General features: G+C 53.3%; 8 protein-coding genes across 8 annotated transcripts; 4 read left to right on the top strand and 4 right to left on the bottom strand.

Annotated features, from left to right (window-relative positions):
* Positions 1–758: 758 nt before the first annotated feature.
* Positions 759–1,788, top strand: J4E93_002655 (uncharacterized protein; the record flags this gene model as incomplete). Its single annotated transcript, XM_049340597.1, has 3 exons — positions 759–1,070; positions 1,258–1,331; positions 1,389–1,788. The coding sequence occupies 3 exons, from the start codon at positions 759–761 to the stop codon at positions 1,786–1,788; spliced, it is 786 nt and encodes a 261-aa protein (XP_049202919.1).
* Positions 1,789–2,730: 942 nt separating this feature from the next.
* Positions 2,731–4,425, top strand: J4E93_002654 (uncharacterized protein; the record flags this gene model as incomplete). Its single annotated transcript, XM_049340596.1, has 4 exons — positions 2,731–2,764; positions 2,852–3,127; positions 3,180–3,290; positions 3,500–4,425. The coding sequence occupies 4 exons, from the start codon at positions 2,731–2,733 to the stop codon at positions 4,423–4,425; spliced, it is 1,347 nt and encodes a 448-aa protein (XP_049202918.1).
* Positions 4,426–5,800: 1,375 nt separating this feature from the next.
* On the bottom strand, positions 5,801–8,017 carry J4E93_002653 (uncharacterized protein; the record flags this gene model as incomplete). The annotated part of the gene is made up of 2 exons (XM_049340595.1): positions 5,801–7,978; positions 8,009–8,017. The coding sequence occupies 2 exons, from the start codon at positions 8,015–8,017 to the stop codon at positions 5,801–5,803; spliced, it is 2,187 nt and encodes a 728-aa protein (XP_049202917.1).
* Positions 8,018–8,748: 731 nt separating this feature from the next.
* On the top strand, positions 8,749–10,547 carry J4E93_002652 (uncharacterized protein; the record flags this gene model as incomplete). The annotated part of the gene is made up of 2 exons (XM_049340594.1): positions 8,749–10,077; positions 10,137–10,547. 2 exons carry the CDS (start codon positions 8,749–8,751, stop codon positions 10,545–10,547), a joined length of 1,740 nt encoding a protein of 579 aa, XP_049202916.1.
* A 323-nt stretch (positions 10,548–10,870) lies between these two features.
* Positions 10,871–11,870, bottom strand: J4E93_002651 (uncharacterized protein; the record flags this gene model as incomplete). The annotated part of the gene is made up of 3 exons (XM_049340593.1): positions 10,871–11,300; positions 11,350–11,785; positions 11,840–11,870. 3 exons carry the CDS (start codon positions 11,868–11,870, stop codon positions 10,871–10,873), a joined length of 897 nt encoding a protein of 298 aa, XP_049202915.1.
* Positions 11,871–13,816: 1,946 nt separating this feature from the next.
* On the bottom strand, positions 13,817–15,306 carry J4E93_002650 (uncharacterized protein; the record flags this gene model as incomplete). The annotated part of the gene is made up of 4 exons (XM_049340592.1): positions 13,817–14,352; positions 14,429–14,729; positions 14,851–15,120; positions 15,223–15,306. The coding sequence occupies 4 exons, from the start codon at positions 15,304–15,306 to the stop codon at positions 13,817–13,819; spliced, it is 1,191 nt and encodes a 396-aa protein (XP_049202914.1).
* Positions 15,307–16,323: 1,017 nt separating this feature from the next.
* Positions 16,324–17,082, top strand: J4E93_002649 (uncharacterized protein; the record flags this gene model as incomplete). Its single annotated transcript, XM_049340591.1, has 2 exons — positions 16,324–16,559; positions 16,653–17,082. 2 exons carry the CDS (start codon positions 16,324–16,326, stop codon positions 17,080–17,082), a joined length of 666 nt encoding a protein of 221 aa, XP_049202913.1.
* Positions 17,083–17,609: 527 nt separating this feature from the next.
* J4E93_002648 (uncharacterized protein) lies at positions 17,610–18,682 on the bottom strand (the record flags this gene model as incomplete). Its single annotated transcript, XM_049340590.1, has 2 exons — positions 17,610–18,491; positions 18,542–18,682. 2 exons carry the CDS (start codon positions 18,680–18,682, stop codon positions 17,610–17,612), a joined length of 1,023 nt encoding a protein of 340 aa, XP_049202912.1.
* Between the last annotated feature and the right edge of the window lie 1,062 nt (positions 18,683–19,744).

Here is a 19,744-nt window from a genome sequence, read left to right as displayed (position 1 = left end):
ACGTGGCTAACGAGACACTGTACGACAGGGCACTGGATGGTCGGGTCTGCTGCAGCGAGGGCTAGTCGAGGACATCGGGAGGTGGGGGCAGGCGCCCCAATCGGCAGGCACCGTCCGCACGATGCAGTCCACGGGTTGGTGAAGCCTATAGCCTGCGGGCGCATATGGCCCGTTTTGCTTTTGTGCGTGCAACGCATTCTTACTCCAACTGCAACAGACAAGGGACGCTGCGCAGCCATGACATGTCAGAGTCGTGACAGAGTCGTCAGACTCGTCACGATGAGGCCTCCACAATAAAGTTCACACCCCGGTCGTGACGGGCCATGATGTAACCAGTTCGCCGAGGAACACCATTTAACTCTGCTGCCATCGTGGCTTGCCTCTTGCAGCATCGCACATCTACTTTCGTCTATGCACAACATAGCCCCCAGCAGTGAACATGGCACAATCTTCCTTCTCATTGGCGTCGCGGACCAAGGTGCGTCGACAAGACCGTACTAGACGCCGCCCGTGTCTGACAGTGGCAGCTTTCCAATGGCCTGTCCATGCCAACAATTCATCTCGGCGTCTATCTGACGTCCGGTAAGGAGACTTATCAAGCCGTCCGCTGGGCGCTCGAGGTATGCTTTTGCCGTTCCTGATGATCAGTAACCATAATGCTCACCACGGCAGGCTGGCTATCGAGGGTGAGTAGCATCACGAGACCAAGCTTTCACACGGCTGACGGATGACGCGTACACAGAATCGATTCAGCTCAGATGTACCATAACGAGAAGGAGTCTGGCAAAGCCATCTCAGACTTTCTCGCAAGTGATGCAAACACCGAGTCGCTCAAGCGCGAAGACATCCACTTCACTTCCAAGCTAGCGTCCAACTCCGCATACGAAACGGCCCGCAAAGCCATCAAGAAATCTGTCAAGGAAGCAGGTCTTGGCTACATTGACCTATTTCTGTTGCACTCCCCATATGGCGGCAAGCAGGCGCGTCTCGACAGCTGGAGAGCGGTCGAAGACGCAATCCATGACGGCGAAGTCAAGATTGGAGGCGTCTCTAATTATGGTGTCAAACATGTAAGTAGACCCTGGTTCCCGTCTTTTTGCTTTAGTTGTCTCGGGAAGGCCCGGATTCAGTCTCTAGTGCGAACATACACCCAGGATAGGAAAGTCGTTGTAGTCGCCCTCATTGGACTCTGGAGTATAGTCATGAGCGTCACCGGACATTTGACGTCGCCGAAGTCAATCACTGACGATATGCTAGTTGCAAGAGCTATTGGATTCCAACCCCCGGGTTCCTCCAGCGGTTAACCAGATCGAAGTTCACCCGTTCAATACGTGAGTTCCCCGTAGGGACTGCATTGCATGCAAAACTGTGCTAACTTTGTACACTAGGCGGAAGGACATTACTTCCTTTTGCCAGCAACACAACATTGTCGTAGAGGCTTACGCGCCGCTGGTCCGAGCCTTGCGCATGAAGCATCCAAAGATCGTTGCCCTGTCCAAGAAGTATTCGTGCACTCCGGGCCAGCTCTTAGTCCGCTGGAGTCTGCAACACGGCTATGTTCCACTACCCAAGAGTGTGAAGAAGGAGCGAATCGTCGAGAACTCGGAGATTGGAGGCTTCGTAATCGAGGATGGCGACATGGACATGATGGACGGGTTGGACGAATACCTGGTGACCGGTGAGTTCCTTTGGGTGCCTGGCATACGCAGCCATGTCAATACTCTCATCCCGCTGCTTTTACTGACGTGCAATTTTTCTCCAGATTGGGACCCTACCGATTGCCCGTGAGCGTGCTCGGTGTGGAGGCAGAGATGTCGGGCGTGGGGGTCAACGCGTGGAGGGTGGGAAATCGATTTCTTTCACATGTCACCAAATGTAGAAATGGAGCATGCTCATCTATTCCTATTTCCGATGCATGACTATGTCGATATTGTTACGCCGCCATCGAGTCTCAAGTCATGATCTTGCAGCGCAATGACTGCAATGCGCGCATATGCGCATGACGGAGGGCGCGACGGTAGAGATTGAGGCAGTGCAATGTCGCAAAGAGGCTGAGGTTATATCTATATCGTATAGGTTTTAAGCTTGTGGGTTGACGTCGCATACAAAGGTGAGGATGTCCGGCATCTCCGCAGCAGGAGGTCGCCAGCGGCCGCAGCGCCAAGACAGTCTTCCGTGGCCCAAGCTCACGCCCACATTCCGGCTTCTCCCACTCTCCCTGCCTGTTCTCTTTACCCTGACACGCCACTAGGCGAAAGCCCAACGTAACAAGACTCAGTCGCGCGCCCGCCGACGTCGGCATCGCGTCGCCTCCCATGGTTTGACTCTCGACTATTACCGCCCGCCACGAGCCTCGAGTGGCCGGAGCCCCCGCTACTTCACGTGCAACCACCCCGCGATACTTGTCCTCGCCCGCCCATTGGCCAGATCCTTATCAGTGGAAAAAGTGCACACCATGGTTTGCATCAACATGGCGTGCAGTAGACCCCATTGACCACTGAGACGGGTCCAGCACCCCAATCTCCCGGCCTCTGACGTACTCAAATCGAGTGCGACTTTGTTCCGCACCGTCACCGCAGGCCCAGCGAACTATCTAGCTTGCGCCGACTGCAATTATATATACCAGACACTCTCTCCTGCCTCTTCTCTCCATCAACTTGTGACTCTTCGACTGTGTCAATTTCCATCACCTCACATCTTCTTCCAGTCCCCAAGATATCCAACATCACAATGTCTGAGCCCGAGTTTGAGCAAGCCAGGAAGGGTACGTTTGCGCCTCACCACAGCACCATCAAGTTGTACCACAACTTAATGGTTCCTCAATATCCGCGACCTATCTAACACCTCACAGAGCTCGTCTCCACCCTTGAGGCCTCCTCCCTCTTCTCCAAGAACCCCGAATACAAGAAGGCCCTCGAGGTCGTCTCCGTTCCCGAGCGCATCATCCAGTTCCGTGTTGTCTGGGAGAACGACAAGGGCGAGTGCCAGGTCCAGAAGGGATACCGCGTGCAATTCAACTCTGCTCTCGGTCCTTACAAGGGTGGTCTCCGCTTCCACCCTACCGTCAACCTATCCATTCTCAAGTTCTTGGGTTTCGAGCAGATCTTCAAGAATGCGCTCACCGGCCGTACGTCATACCCGAGTCGATCGCATACAAACACCAAGCTAATACACTACAGTTAACATGGGTGGTGGTAAGGGAGGATGCGACTTCGACCCCAAGGGCAAGTCTGACAACGAGATCCGCAAGTTCTGCGTTGCCTTCATGAGGGAGCTCAACAAGCACATCGGTATGTCTTGACCCTAGCGCGTCCCTTCACTTCAGCCTCAGTGGGGCATGCACCTTTAACGGTTCGCATGCTCTTCCGACAGCAGACCAACGAGATCTGGCGGGTCTATCTTGCCTTATCTTCCCGTCTGTCTGGCACTGCCCCGTCGGCGACGTTCGCGCTGCGTCCTTAGTTCTCCACTTGGAACATTTCACTTACGTAAATTACAGGTGCTGACACAGACGTACCTGCGGGCGACATCGGCGTCGGTGGTCGCGAGATCGGTTACCTCTTCGGCGCGTACCGAGCAGAGCGCAACCGCTGGGAGGGCGTTCTCACTGGCAAGGGTGGCTCATGGGGAGGCAGCTTGATCCGTCCCGAGGCCACCGGTTACGGTCTCGTATACTACGTTGACCACATGATCAACTACGCCTCAGGCGGAAAGGAGTCGTTCAAGGGCAAGCGTGTCGCCATCTCTGGTTCCGGAAACGTTGCCCAGTACGCTGCGCTCAAGATCATCGAGCTCGGCGGAACCGTCATCTCCCTCAGCGACAGCAAGGGCGCTTTGATCGCCGAAGACGACAAGGGCTTCACCCCCGAGATCATCAACCAGATCGCCGCCCTCAAGTTGGAGCGCAAGGCCCTTACTGCTCTTGAGAACCACAGCTTCAAGTACATTGAGGGTGCCCGCCCATGGAAGGAGGTCAAGAAGGTCGACGTCGCTCTTCCTTCAGCGACCCAGAACGAAGTCTCCGAGGACGAGGCCAAGGCTCTCATCGAGTCTGGTGCCAAGTTCATTGCTGAGGGTTCTAACATGGGCTGCACACAGGAGGCCATTGAGGTCTTCGAGGCTCACCGCCGCGAGAAGAAGGGCGAGGCCATCTGGTACGCACCCGGAAAGGCCGCTAACGCCGGTGGTGTCGCCGTCTCTGGTCTCGAGATGGCCCAGAACTCCCAGCGTCTGTCTTGGACCGCCGAGGAGGTCGACGAGAAGCTCAAGGGCATCATGAAGGACTGCTTCGAGAACTGCCTAGGTACCGCCAAGGAGTACTTCACCCCTGCCGAGGGCGAGTTCCCATCTCTCGTCGGTGGTGCCAACGTCGCTGGTTTCCGCAAGGTCGCCGCTGCCATGCACGACCAGGGTGACTGGTGGTGAACAGTTCGCTGTTGAGCGGATTGTCTTTTGTATATGATACCTTACGATACCTTCATAGTCTTTGGCGTTCGGAAGCTGGATGCTTCCACTTGTATATAGATACCTTACATGAATAGAACCATGAAATACTTCATCACGCTCTCTGTATGAAACTTCACTTGAAATCGATCACCAAACAGGCACACGCGCATCATCTTCCCCAAATGCACAACGGAGAAAACCGCTCCTAACACGACACAGCTATCCAAAATAGACACGATCACAACCCAATCCTCAGCATTCACGACTCATAATATTCATCACGCCATCACGTCACCAAGCCACCCAGAAAATTACTCACCAACAAAAGCAACGCTCAAAGTTTCCTAGTCAGGGCTCAAGCAGGTGGCAGTCGCGTGGCGCCCCTCCACGCGCCCCTGCCCCGCCAAAAAAGCAAAGCAAGATCCCGACCCCACTGCCCGTCCACGTCGAAGAAGCAAAAAAGCCCACACGCCAAATGCGAGTTGGGCGCGATAGCTTATTACCGCTTTCGATTAGCGGGACGCCCGCGGCGAGGAAGTGAGTTGGTGTTATGTTATAGATTTTGTCAGGGTTCGCCGCGACGTGGGTGACGGGGTGGTACGGGTATGTCTTGCAAAATTGTCACCGCGAACCGTGATGAGATGCCGGCGCGTGAGTGTCGCGTCGCACAGTGGGCGCGCCGATGTGCGGAAAAGTTGTCGGCGTTGGATAGGCACGGAACGGAAAAGCGTGAGGTGGGATGGGTTACCTTGTTTGGTGTGGTTCGATATCGGAGGGCGAGGGGCGATGTCGGGGGATGTTGGGTTGGGTTTGCGAGGGTCGGATGGAACAGGATGGGATGAAGGATTGATTGGAGGTGCGAGAACGGGATGGTTTGTTGATGAATTTAAAAATCCTTGGTGCTGCATTTGTATTACAAGATTTCGTGAGCACTAAGGTATTGCGATAATGGTTTTGCAGATGTAGGAGTAGAGGACGGGTGGCAAGTATGCTACGACAAGTCATAACGGATGTGTATTAACGAAATCTGGAGAAGGTATGGCGTTATGTGTACGATTTTGCGATGATGAAGCTACTTTCCAAGTACGGTTGTCCAGTCTCTCAATAACTCATCTACCTCGTCGACTACTACCGCGCTTGGCATATCGTTAAGTTTCATCTCAGACTGCGGGTAGCTGGCTATGCTGTGTCAGTGACATGCTGTAACGTGTAAATATGTCTAACGTACATATAACTCCAGCGGAGTTTCGTAAGATTATTCTCCCTTGTTGCTTCTCTTTCAAACCCGTTGGTTCTGTTGATGGTATCGTTAGCAATGTATCGTCGATGTTGTAGTACGTAAGTATTGTATATACTAGGACGCCACAACTTCAAAAACAGGACTAGACCTACTCTTTGTACTCTTCCTTTTCGTATCGCGTCGCGCATTCTCTAGCCCTTCCCTCCTTGGTTTCAATCCCCACTCGTCAAACACCTCCTCTTCTCGGTTCTTGGTCCTGTCATCTTCTTGTACACGTTTGGACGGTCTAAGGATACCAGCAATATCGTTCGAGTGACCTAGAGGAGAGCGTGAGCGGGATTGGTCACGGTTGCTGGTGGCTGCGCCGCTGAGACCTCCTAGGCCAGCTGACTCGGTGTAGTCCTCGACTTCATCGATAGATCTGCGGCGCGACGGCCCAGGACGTTCCGAGATCATGCTGATGGGACGAGAGCCACGTTCTAAGCTGTAAGGACGTGGCTTTCGCCAGGCTGGCTCTGTGTCGCGAAGCTCTGTGGGGTAGTTGCTATTGCTATCGCTCATGCCATGAAGACGCGGTGGGGGCTTACTGCTGTCATAATAGCCATCCATCGAATACAACTTCTTGTTTTCTTTCTCAGGAGGTGAGGTTGTAGGATCAATGGCATTTACAGATGGACGGCGCTCTTCTAACAGGTATGAAGCTGATAGTGAACGTGGTTTATCGCGGACTGACTGCGGTGGCTGTAATGATGCACGTGGACGTGAGCCGCGCTTGGAAGATACATCGTCTCTTGCAGGAGTGGTAATCCCTTCTCTTCTTCGCAGCTCTTCTTGCCAAAGCCTCTCACCTCGAGCGCGAGCTTCCAGCTTCGCCTGACTTATAGGACGGGGCGGGACGTCACCTGCAGAAGAACTCGAGGGTTTGGACTGAAGAATTGGCCGCCGCAAGAGTGCAGCTGTATCGGGCCCATTGATTGGAGGTCGTGGTATGCGTTCACGCTCTTCCTTAGCTTTTCGTAATCCACCGTCCTCGGAACTAGTGCGGCGAGGCGATGCATACTCCTCGCGGTACTTGGTTTGCCTATACTCAGCACCAGGAGGGAATTCGATGGGCAGATCTTCGATACTATCCGCGCGCCATGCAGGGCGGTAGACTGAGTCTTGTGGTCTGCTTTGAAGCTCCATCTTGGCCCTCACTTGATCTCTGGCTTCGCGCTCAAGGCGCACTTCCCGTTCTATCATTAAAGCTGCCTCTCTCTCCTTGTCATTTATGTTTACGTCGGCTGACTTCGTTCTCGCTTCAGCAACGATACGTGCTCGTTCCATTTCCATTTCCATCTCCATCTTCATTTGTTTTCGTGCCCTTTCGTGACGCAAAGCGGCGAGGGCGTGGCTATCGGGCGGCGTTACATCCGCCACAGCAGATGCTATGTTCCTTCCGCTCGCTTCGCTGATCGATTGCCGCATTTTCGCATCAGTGGCATTGGCTTGAGACTTGCCAAGCAGGACAATGTCGAGATGAGAGCGAGCGAGAAAGTAAGATCCGATAGCCTTCTGATGGTGATCTGAGTGGTCATCCCCATTCACTTGTCTGGCCAAAGCAAGCTGCAATGTCTCGATGTCTGCGAGCAGACTTCGTACATGGTCGACACATGTTGCAATCGTATCAGGGTTGATTGTTGAGCCCATGGCTCCCGCAGCGTCGAAGAGGTTAGACGACGAACCAACGTCGTCTTTATCCTTTACTGATCGATCGCCATCATCCACAACAGTGCTGCCGTCGCTGATACTGAAATTTCTTAGCGACTCCTCGTACTTCTTCGTGGCCTGCTTCTTGTTCTCAAGCAATTGCTTGATCTCTTCCCGGTGCTTCGCTTCAGCTTCGCGGTTGTACTTCTCCGATGAAACTTGATGGGCGTGTATGAGCACCTGCATCAACAGTTCCAGCGTACTCTTGAGCTTATCAATCTGGCTTCGCAGCAGTTCAATCTTGTTGTCTTTGAATGGCAACATCAGCCGACTCATCTTCCCTGGCTTGTCCTTGTTGATTTTCAACTCAAGTTCCGTGAAAACTGCAAAACACTCTTTGATTGTCTCGTTGGCTGTCCTGACTGCGTTTTCCGAAATCAGGTTCGCAGTCTCGTCTCTCTCGAAGATGGCCCCTAGCTCTTGGATGACGAAGCTTGTGAGCTTGACCTCGTTCGCGATATCCTTGATTCTGTCTTTGGCAGAAGCCACACCATCGGCATATTGGTACAGCGCTTGGGACAGCTTCAAGCCTGCGCCAGCTAGCTGCACGACACTCGCGACCAGGCCTACCACCTCCGCCATGATGGGATCGCACGCAGCTACGAGAGGTTAAGGGATTTAAGCATAACAAGAAAAGGCAACGATATCTTTGGTCGTTGCGAATGTTGCAAGAGCATGGTGACAACAATGGGATTGTAGCGTCTTCAGTCTGTTGATGCCTCGAGGTAAGCGGGCTGAGTTGCGGCTGAGTGCGCGGGGCAGCACGCCCCGGCTGCGCTCCACGAACATGGCCCATGATGAAACAGCCTTGCATCTCATCCCGCAAACAATCATGGATTAAGCGCTTCATCGCGAGAACACTGCGAACATCCCACAACGCGAATAGAGTTCCCAATGGGCTAGCCGCGCGAAGCATAGCTTAGACCGCAAACTTGGATAGTTCGTTCGCAGGGTTCCCTCAAGCATCATCGAGCGTCAACATCCTTGCCTGTCAGCCGTCTTTCCACTGATCGCCACGCGCTGGCCGTCCCAATTGGGTGCCACACTTGTCCTGCGCCACAAACCTACGGTATGATATCATGGGGTCTTCAGTGGGCAGAGAGGTCTTGCTTCGGGTTTCGTCCTCGATACAAAGGCTTCCCCGCTACTGAGATTGATGCGTCTTTGCACATACTCAGATACTATTTGATATACCTCCAGTATTTTCTTATTCCAGGGTCAAGAGCTTCGACCACCGTTCCCTAGACCTGCTCTCCACGTGCTCATCGTAATCGGGTCCCACCTGTCTACCGAATTTCGGTGTACTGCTGGCAATGGATGACGGTTTCCGACAGCCAGCCAAACTTCAAAAGCGAAAGAGTCGCGAACGACAGGAGCTTGAGCAGATGACCGGTGGCTTGAGTGGTCAACCCGCAGCCAATTCCTCGCAACCCATGTCCGGCTCCGACAACATGACGTCGGCTGAGAAGGAAAAGCGATCGAAATGGCGCATGTCCAATCCATTCTCTTCCAAAGAGAAGGCATCGAAAGATAGTCTTAACCCTACTCACAAAGAGGAAGAAAAGGAAAAGGCGCGCAGGGATGCCGACTCGGCGTATTACAGTAGCGAGCGCAGCAGCGCAGATCCGAGCTTCAAGAACCAAGCTCGTCCCATCTCCGGTGAACAGTACAACCATCCACCTACGAACAACCAAGCGCCTCCCACTCATACGACACCACCGAACGGGCAACATCAGAATACCCTTGCGCCTCCCACGCAAACGCAACAAACGCTTCAAAGCCGGTCGAGCCATGAGGATGTCGGCCGAGAGACATATCGCGATGCCGGTTCGGGAAACATCGTCACCGTCACAACGACCACCACAACGACGACGACCACTACAACCGGTCCAGGTGGCTCCACCACTGTAGAGCAGCCCCGCGACAGCGTTGCTCCGTCTGAGCAAAGCGTACACACTTCTGGTCCCAGCCCACCACAGCCGGCTCCTCCTCAGCCGGACAACCACTACCATCAAGGCCCCGGTCTTTCAGCCCAGTCTGCTATACCTCAGAACATCACTCCTCCAGTGCCTATGAGCAACAATCAGCCAGGCAACAGACTATCTCCACAAGTCTCCAACACCGACGGCCCTTCGTCTCCACCCATACCAGCGAAGAACAACATACGGCATAGGGTAGAGCTGGACTCAGTATCGCCTGGAGTTCAGAGGCCGAACCCGATGGAGGAAGTTGTCAGCCCAGTCACTCCCAGCAGTCCGAACCGTGCGAACTTCTCCTACCCTGCGAGAGCACCGCCTCAAGGAGTTCCACGCCAGGTGCCTGGGAATGGCATCCATCCAGACCACCAGCGGATGGACTCTCAGCAACACCAGGATGGCATTCCACCCGTACCCCCAGTTCCAGGACAACAGCAAACACCACGGCGATCGAGCATCCCTCAAATGCCCGCATACCAACAGCAGCAGTCCGGCATGCCGCCCATTCCGAACCAACAACCATCCAGCATACCCCCTAGCCTACAGTCTGGAATCAACACCAACAATCTCAACGATTCAGATCGCCCGGTGCCATACCGCGCTGGTCACGATCTGAACAAGCAGAGCACGATGGCAAACCTCAAAGCTGCAGCAGCGGGTATTCACGTAAGCAACTCACATACCACCACATCTTAATGCGTACGGATACTAACACTGTTTCACAGGGCGCAGGAGAAACCCTCCGCGGAACCTTCAACGACACATTCGACCGCCGCAACCCCGCCGCGCACGCAAAAAACCAAGCCGTCATCGACAAAGGCCGATCGGAAATCGAGGCCGCACGCGCCCGCCAATACGCCGCTCAACAACAGCAGCAGCAGCAACCACACATGGGGAATCATACATCGGTGTCACACCCGCAGCCACAGGGACCTACAATCGGGGCTGCACCACCCCCTTCTCAAGCGGGTGTAGGGCAGTCAGCGGTACCGGGCAAGACGGCGTATCAAGGGCCGCCGGTGTCTGGGTCTCAGCTTGAGGGGAGGAGTGGTGGAGGTGGGAAGTTGAGTAATATTATGAAGAAGATGAAGGAGGGGCCTACTCCGAGGCAGGATGGGGCTGCCAATCATCCTTGAGAATGTGGTTTGAAATGGGATTGTAATACGATGCAATGAGTTTGTGCAAGGCCAGATACCATGATGATGTTTCAATACGATGATTGCAATGATTATATTTTACTTTGGGTGGAAGTGAGTTGAGCAATATGTATAAAATACCTACGAAGTAGCATGCATGAAGTCAGAATGGAAAGACATCAGGCAGCGTTATCATGTATCACAATGTGCGAAACAGGGTCAATTGCATTATGATTCATTCATTTGACTATATTACATGCTCGTAAACTCGTAAGATGCATCATCCGCGTCAAGGTGACGGACACTGTAACAGTGACATTTGCTTAACCGTTGACGATAGTACCACCGTTAGCGTGGATAGTCTGCCCACTGATCGAGCTGCTATCATTGCTAGCTAAGAAGACAAAGCAAGTAGCAATCTCGCTAGGCTGGCTCGGCCTGCCAATCGGCGCAGTGAACTGCTTGATAGCCTCGTCGTTCATAGTAGCAGGGATGAGAGGAGTCCAGACGGGACCAGGTGCAACGGCGTTGACGCGGATACCCCGTCCGACATACTGGTTTGAGAGACCGCGGGTGAAAGCGACGATGGCGCCCTTGGTGGAGGTGTAGTCGAGGAGATCGGGGCGGCCGACGTAGGCGTTGATGGAGGCGTTGTTGATGATGGTTGCGCCGCGCTTCATGTGGGGGAGGGCGTACTTGGAGAGGTAGAAGAAGGGGTGGATGTTTGTGTCGAAGGTGTGGAGCCATTGTTCCCTGTGTGTTGTTAGTAGGTTCTCGAGTACGAAGAGGAAGTGATACGTACTCAGAAAGGTCGTGGATGTCGTTGATCATCATCTGGTAAGCGTGGTTGTTGACAAGGATATCAATGCCACCCATCTGCTTAACAGCCTCGTCAATGACCTTCTGGCAGTTTGCCCTCTCCTTCAAGTTGACGGCCAGAGTGTAGCACTTCTGTCCCTTCTCCTCTACCATCTTCTTGGTGTCTTGTGCGTCCTTCTCTTCCTCGGGAAGGTAGGCGATGAAGCTGTCGGCTCCCTCCATGGCGAAGAGAACGGCGATTGAGCGGCCAATGCCGGAGTCTCCGCCGGTGATGATGGCGCGCTTGCCCTTAAGCTTGCCGGCCGCCTTGTACTTCTCGGCACCTCCCTCTGGTGTAGGGAGCTCATCGACCTTGGGCAGGGGGTCCAGCTTGGACTCGAGACCGGGGGCCTGTTGGTGCTGAACATCGGGTTGAAAGCCTGTGATACCAAGTCAGTACAAGAAAGTATTCGAACGCTATCATGCGTGCTTACCCTGCTCGAATTGTCCCTTGCTGGACGACATGTTGTGTGGTTGTTTGTGGGTATCTCGGGATTAGTAGAGGGTATCTGAAGACGAGAAACTGAGTGCAATTGTTTGACTCAGGGTGAAGTTGGTGTAGTTGTCAAACCCAGCGCCGTTCGAAGTGGAACTTTTATTGACGTTCATGATTTCTTGTGACATCACAAGGCTGTCACGGCACGCTCATGTGCAAGAGTGGAGCCTGATGTGGTAGGAGTTAGGCGGAACTTCACCGAAGGATGGACTAGATTGTTCATTGTCGATACATCGACCGATGGCATTCTATCGTCGATGGTACGAACTGGTGGGAACGGCTAACGTCGCCTCAGCCTTACCCGTAGCTTTGACGCGCTTTTTTCGCACGGCCTTATGATCGACGTGTACATTGTTTGAAGGATGTAGGATACAAGAATCTCCAGCTGAGACAAAATTGACGACGCAGCTCGGATTACTTACGAGAAATGCAGTCGGGGCACCTTCTGAAGCAACCCCACCAGGCTCATCGGTCACGACGTCATCGAGCCCATCAGGCCTACAATACCTTTCTAGACTTCATCATGCTCGCAACCTTATGTTAACGAATTCAGTACCGTATTACCACCGAATACTATCTTGACCTAACCCTCGGCGCCGTATTCGCAATCTTCATCATCCAGCGATGACGCTCATGAAGCTATTCAGAGGTATGACGTACTTCCCGCCCTGAAATCAGGGTCCAGCCGCGCTGCGCTATGACCGCATCCAGCCTCGCCCGACCACTCCGATTCCAAGACCCTAGCAACAACGGCCATCGTAACTCGCTCTTGCATGGAACAAGCCACACCAATGCCGTTGTGACAAGGTAAAAAGCTGTTAGGGCACGTCATGCGCCACGACTCATGTACCAGGGCACAAGCTTGTCCGGGTCCCTGCATGACGTGAGATAGACGATCGCAGCCAGATGCAGGGCGCTGGGCATGGTAGAACTTGATTTCAGGGACTTGGAGGGAATGAGATTGCGTGGACTGGGTTTGGGTCCTTTGGGAGGGGGTGGTATAAGATGGGGGGTTATAGCACGCCTTTGTGTATTCACATCACAACACCATCCAATCTATTATAAGCTATCAATCCTAAGAGCTTCCAACTCTACAGCATAACCCTATCTCTACCTCAACCAAACCAATCCTACCAAAACACCTTTCAGCAATCATGCCTCTCGCCCGCCGCGCCGCTCCTCGTACCACTACTCGTGCTCGCCCGTCCCTGAAGACCCGCCTGCTGGGTGGACGCAAGACTCGCACCAAGCGCGCACCCGCGACTACCGTCACCACTACCACGACTACCAGGACAACTCGCACAACTGGTGGTCGTCACGGTCACGCTACTACTGCGGCCCCAGTCCACCACCACAAGCGTCATGCTACCATGGGTGACAAGGTCAGCGGAATGATGATGAAGTTGAGGGGTTCTTTGACTCGCAGGCCAGGTCTCAAGGTAAATAATCGTTCTTCTTAATGGAATGTCTTTTACTGACATTATATAGGCTGCTGGTACTCGCCGCATGCACGGTACTGACGGTCGCAACGCCCGCCGTGTGCACTAAGCCTCCCTATGATGGAGGCAGTGAGCACATTTCCTTTATTGTTAGCATGACGATGAGCGTATGATGAGTGTACGATATGGCATGGAGATACCCGATGTTCGAGCGTTTAGCACTTAATGAATCTTATCAAGATCCAACTTCATCACTTTCAGTTCAATCCATGTGTTGAACGCTGTGTGTTTTGATCGTGATCAACAGCTATATGTGACTACTCAATGAGCTAAGCCTTTCTTGGGTCATCTCTGCTTACTCCTACTCCCATCGGCTCGCATGTCCCCGCTATGCGTGCTTATGCAGCAACATACAAGATATTTAGGAACGCGTGATGTACTGACACTCTGTCAGCTACATCCAGCCATCTCTAGACTCAGTCCTCTTGGGGCGCACGGTAGCCGTCAGGACCTCGCAGAATCTTCTCACGGAGATCCGGTCGACCGAGCCAGGATATGTACCATGTAGGCTGACCATGCTTGATGCGACACTTTGTATCCCAGCGACCTCCAACAGACTGGTTGTGTTTCTCATACTCGTCGTCCAGGTTATCTCCGTGAGGTTTGCTACGATCCATACAATCAAGGCACATGCCATTGAAGTATCCGAGCGTGTTGGACATCGCCTTGAGGACGGTGCTCTCCCAGTCGATGCTGCGGGAGCGATTGCACTTCGCAGTGTACGCGTAATCGAAAGCCTTGAGGCGACGTACGACCTGACCGATACTGGAGTAGTTGAGGACATCGTCGACTGGCCAAGCATCGCACTTAGTGAGGGCTAGTTGGTAGCGACCGATAGTGGCATCCCAGCAGGAGCACAGCGAAGTCTCGGAACGAAGGATTCTGCCGACGCGCGAATAGAGGGACTTATGAAGAGAGTTACGGAGGCCTCCGCGGGCATGATTCAGAGGACCTGTCAATCAATATCGGCATTAGGAGTTTTCTAGTACATGCGTGTAGATGGGTAGAAAAGACAGGAAGAGACTTACCGACAAACATGCGCTCGTTAATATGGAGGTGCTTGGGACCCTTGAAACCTTTCGGCGGACGCTCCTTGACGTGTCCAACGTGCTCATAGGCGAGGTACTTGGTGACGCGCGCATAGCCGACAGCATGGTCGAAGATATAGCAAGGGTATGCGAGGGCTCGAGCAGTCGGAACGGTCAGGTCGACTTTGGCCATCTTCTTCTCGTACCACTTGTTGAACCAAGGCCCCAAAGTCTCTTTGATGTTGCCTTCTTGACGGGTGTCCCACAGCGATATCGCATGCCAGACTCCCACAAGCGAGACCTATCAAGCTGTTAGCACGAATAATAAGATGTCTCAGGACTGCGTTGGCAAAGCATAGCAAGGGAGCTACATACTAGTAATAAGTTAGCAAGATATCTTGAGAGCTATTCGTGGCGGCTACTCTACCCTTGAAGAGACCCAACTCTTCCAGTCGCTGTTCGGGGAGCTCGTGGAGATGGGCGAGCCAGACGAGAGTACCCTCCTTGTTCTCACCGTCGTAGTCGGATTTGGCGTCACCACCAAAGGTAAGCTCTGTCTTGTCCTTGCTAGCTTCGAGGAGAGCCTTCAGGTAAGGTGACTTCGTGCAGGTATCTAGACTGACGAGCAGGTCTGTGACGTGTTTGATGCCATCGTCATCGACCGAGCCGATGATGGTAATGCACAGATCAGACTGCACTAAATGTCAGCTAGAAGTCTACATTGCCTGGATCTCTCGGCGAGCTTCGTCTTCATGACTATTGTAGACTGCAGGGCACAGGTGAAGGTCGCTTACCAAGCCAGCTTCGGTCGTCAGCACGATGTCCTGATCTTGGACTAGGGATACTGCCGGTCCTTTGTGGGCGGTGAGTCCTGGCATCGTGGGCGATTTGCTGATGCGACGATTGTATCCGAGAGAGTCGCAGCTTGAAAATCGGAACGTGTGTAAACACAATAGATAGATAGAGCAACGCTTGGCGTTGCCGCTAACAACACGCTCTCATGTGACTGGCTAGAGCAAAGGGCAGCAAAGCCCACACCACCGAGCACAGTTGACTAGAAACTTCGGCGAACCCTGTTCTTCCAAATCTACCACTAGGTATCAAGTGCGCTGAAGGCATGCGATATGTTTGACACTGGTACGAGCATACCTCAACGCTGCAAATATTTGTAGGGACTTTGCCTTATTGCGTACAGCTCAAGGATGGGTTGTATAGATATGTCATAAATAGAGTAACATGATGACTTGAGGAGATACTAGGTAAGAGATTCGAGGAGAGCTTTGATATCGCGACTGCACAAGGAAAAGATAAGACATAGAGGCTCACGTCAATCAAGAAAAAGACCGAACAGGCCTGCAGCCTACATTAACATGTAAACCTACTAGACAAGTGACCTAGCGTCAATGTAGGCTTTAGACCTGTTCAGTTTTTTCTTGTATGAGGTGGGCTTGTACTCCGTATCAACTTAATGGCCTGTGCTTCACGGCCATGTCCGAGTAGAATGACGAGAGGCAGCCAATGAAGCAATACGCCGTGTATCGTACCATATAATGGTAAAATGAGCTAGATCCATCCCAGAAAGACGCGTATTGTGTAGTACTCTGGAGCCAATCCAATTGTGCAAGGGACGGTCCGTTGCTGGCGCTCAGGTGTTTTCGCGGTCTTCTCGAGTAGTATTACATCAGAGATGTTATCTCATAAATATGCTGCGCGTAAGGTGTATGATTTATGTTCGTGTTGATGAAAGTAATGATGAAGTCGACGACGAGCAAGTCCAGCCAGGCCATGCCCCACTAGCGCGATCATGCAAACCATGCAAACATCATCACCACCGAATCCACTGATCTCATCCACGCATCTCCAAATCCACCGAATTGGGGTTCCACCACAACACAATGCCTCCTCCACGGCTTTCCCCAGCGCTACTTCGTGCGCGACCGCAAGCGAATTACCAATGTCTCCGCCGCATCGCACCCTTCCGCCGCGCATCAACCACACCACCGCAAAGCGACATAAAGCCCGTCGTACCCTGGAAAACACCCACAAGTGTCTGGTCACCCGAAAACCTCATACCCCCACCCAAAGATGGCGAGATACTGCTTGAGCGCCGGCCAAACCGCGCATTACCACCGTACGTCCACCCTTACCCAGCACCCATCCCAAACCCATTGACCCTCCATCTACACTTCGTCTTCGCAACAATCCACTAACAACCCCCCTCCAGAGTCCCACCCCTAATATCCCCGCAAATCCTCAAAACCATGCCCATATTCATCCTCGCCATGACCGCCTGCCTCTTCGCCTTCTTCAACTACCAAAAGCAAGAATCCTCCGTCGTAACCGCAACCCTCTACGCGCTGCGCACAAACCCGCTCGTGCGCGAGCAGCTCGGCGACGAAATCTACTTTGCGAGTAAATATCCTTGGATCAAGGGCGAGATCAACCAGTTGCATGGGCGCATCGAGATCAGCTTTTGGGTCAAGGGGACGAAGAGGGCGGGCGAGGTCAGGTTGACGTGCAGGAGGAGGGGAAGGGGTGGGCTGTATTATACGAAGGAGTATAGTTTGACGTTGGAGGATGGGACGAGGATGGAGCTTTATGATCCACAGGGGAATGCTATTGATCCGTTCCAGGCGATTGCTGTGGAGGAGTAGAACAAGAGGTGGATGGCGAGGATGCCGTGGGTGTTATGGGAAGAACAGCAGCTCTGATCTACGAGGGGTGTGGATAGCTAGGGACTGGACAATGCGAAGACCAACAGCTCGACATGTTCTGGCTGTTGGAAAGCACTTTCGCGAAGCGCCAAGCCAGGAAAGATCAGCGAACACTCACGCTGTGTATCATATGTAAATATACGCACGCATCACATATCACTGAGATGTAATGAGAACCAAGTCATTGAATAGCAATACTGTATATTGCTAAGAGAGGAGTATATGCTAGTAGGAACCCCAGAAAAGAAAGTAGCGCTTCCAATGAAGGACAGCTCGCTCGACAGATAGGCGTCTTTCTGGAGCGTCAATGATAGTAGTCTCAATGTGCCAAACGCCAATGCCGTGTGTAGCAGTATGCTGATGTAACAACTTAAAGAAAAGAAGAAAAAGAAAATGGTATCATAGTAATCGTACTGCCTCCCCACAACCTCATCCCCGACCCCGACATCCCTCCAAACCCAGTTTACCTAGAACTTCTCGTAATCCGCCTCGGGCCTCCGAACGCTAGGATGATGGGCCAGATTCGGCTTAACAAGATGAGCGAACTGCGGGTTGACGTTCAACGGATAGCTAATCTCAGGCATGCGCGCAGTCTCCTCCTCCTGCTCCTCGCGCTGGCGCTGCCAGAACTTCTTCCGTGCGGGCTCGCCCGACGTGGTGCGTGAGTAGATGGAGCTGGAGGGGCGGTGCGAGAAGAAGCTGGGTTTAGCTGGTGACTGGCTGTGGTAGGAGGGGAGGAAGGACTGGCGGGCGTTGCGGAAGGCGCGGAGGGGACTGAAGTCGAATTGCGAGAGGCGGTTTGGGTCTTCCTTGGTGGGGGAGGGGACTTGAGGGGAGCCGCAGTCGACGGGTGGGGTGCCTGTGCGCATGGGTGGTGGGCTGTTGTTGAAGTTGCTGCGGGAAGAGGTGCTGCCTGTGTGGTGGGTGGTTATGGTGAAGGCTTTGTGCTTGGGGTCGTATTGGGATTGCGTCTCGGCGTCCTCGTGGAGGGTCATGGCTCCTCGAGAGCGGACCATGCGGGCGGTGATCCGGCGAGACTTGTCGCGGAAGACGAAGCTCGCGACGATGTTGAAGAAGCCGATGACAATGGCTAGGATGCCAGAGGCAACGAGTAGGCGCCAGAAAGGTAGGGTGAGCGACTCTTGGCTTGTGGCCTCCTTGTTCATGTTACCGAGCATGTTGAGCCCGACTATCATCATCGCGCAGCCTAGAGTGACGAAGCCGTGCGAGGGACTCAGGAGAGGCCAGTTGCGAGCGTAGAAGTTGCGGAACAGAGAGCATTCTGAGACGATGAAGAAGAGTCCTGCGATTGCCGTGATGACATGGCTTGTGGCATCGAAGAAGAAGAACTGTTGACTGTGAGCTTTTGCAAGCGTAGAGAGTGGGTTATTTGACGTACCTTGGAGATGATAAAGGTTTTCACCAGCATGACCACGCTGCTGGCGACCACGGAAGCAAGAGCAATGATGTTCAGACCGCGCAGAACGTTAAGAATGATGTAGCCCGGACCAGCCAGGTGTTCGGCTGAGAGAAGGGCCATTTTTTTCGTGTAGAGAGGGTCGTAGGATACTGAATCGTCCAAGTTCGTAGAGAGATACAATCGGTCTGTCCAGCAGTCGCGTCGAGCGTAGGGGTAAAGAAGAGAGAGAGCGTATAGATTGAACAAGTTAAGTTTACGAAGATAAGAGTAAAAGGGAGTGTCCCACGCCGTCAAGGCAGCACGCCTTCTACAATAGTAACAATAACGAACAATAGAGACGTGAAGACTGAAGTAAAATGGAGAAGCAAGAACCCAAGGTGAAGGAGGAGGGGAGCCTCAGGACATAATTCGCCGCTAGCCTGACCTGCCCATAGTCGCGAACCTTACAATAGAATCCAATATCGACCATCGCGCTGGGAAAGGCTCGTCGCCTCACCTTCGAGTGGCCCAAACAACTCCAGCGACCGTGGTCGCGCCCGTACTACCGGCCCATGTGAAACGCTCCCCGCTAGACTCGGCGGGAACGGCACTGCGAGAGGGCGGCCCAGTCAATCATTTCGCAGCGAGCAGACTCGGCTGCGAAATTGTTGCAAGGCATCGTACAGGGTTAACGTGGGGTTTTGGCATCCAGCCGATGAGGCGCGGTTTGGTCGAGGTGTGGCAGTCGCGTAATGATTGGTGTTGACGCCTTGAAACGCGCTCGCGTAGCCGCAAGGGCCGTGTTTCAGAGCTAGAAACATCCGCACGCCATGGGCTGCACCACCGCGGGCGGCAAGACATAAGCGGGCCTTCAATCGTTGGTAGCCCGTCTGTCCAATGTGAGGCGCCACAGTCTGGGAGTCGTTGTTTTGGGGTGCTTGCAGTGGAGATGGAAGGCGCGAGACTGGCGGGTACATAGGGCGCCAAGCGAGGGTCTGTCAGCAACGGAAGTTTGTTCGAAGTGCGCTCCACATGCTCGTCCTTGATCAAACCATGATCGGCTTCTAGAGTCTTGTGAAGAGCCGGAGACAGAATGTTTAGTCACCACAGAAGATGTATGCGTCACACATGCCCAATCGATGGGTAAGGAAAGATCATCATATTGCAGTCCAAGAACGATAGGGTATAATGCGGTAAAAGACC

This window comes from Alternaria ventricosa (assembly GCF_023758065.1).
Source record: "Alternaria ventricosa strain BMP 2768 chromosome Unknown scaffold_3, whole genome shotgun sequence".
Lineage (NCBI taxonomy): Eukaryota > Fungi > Ascomycota > Dothideomycetes > Pleosporales > Pleosporaceae > Alternaria > Alternaria ventricosa.
This window is presented reverse-complemented; position numbering and strand designations above follow the sequence as displayed.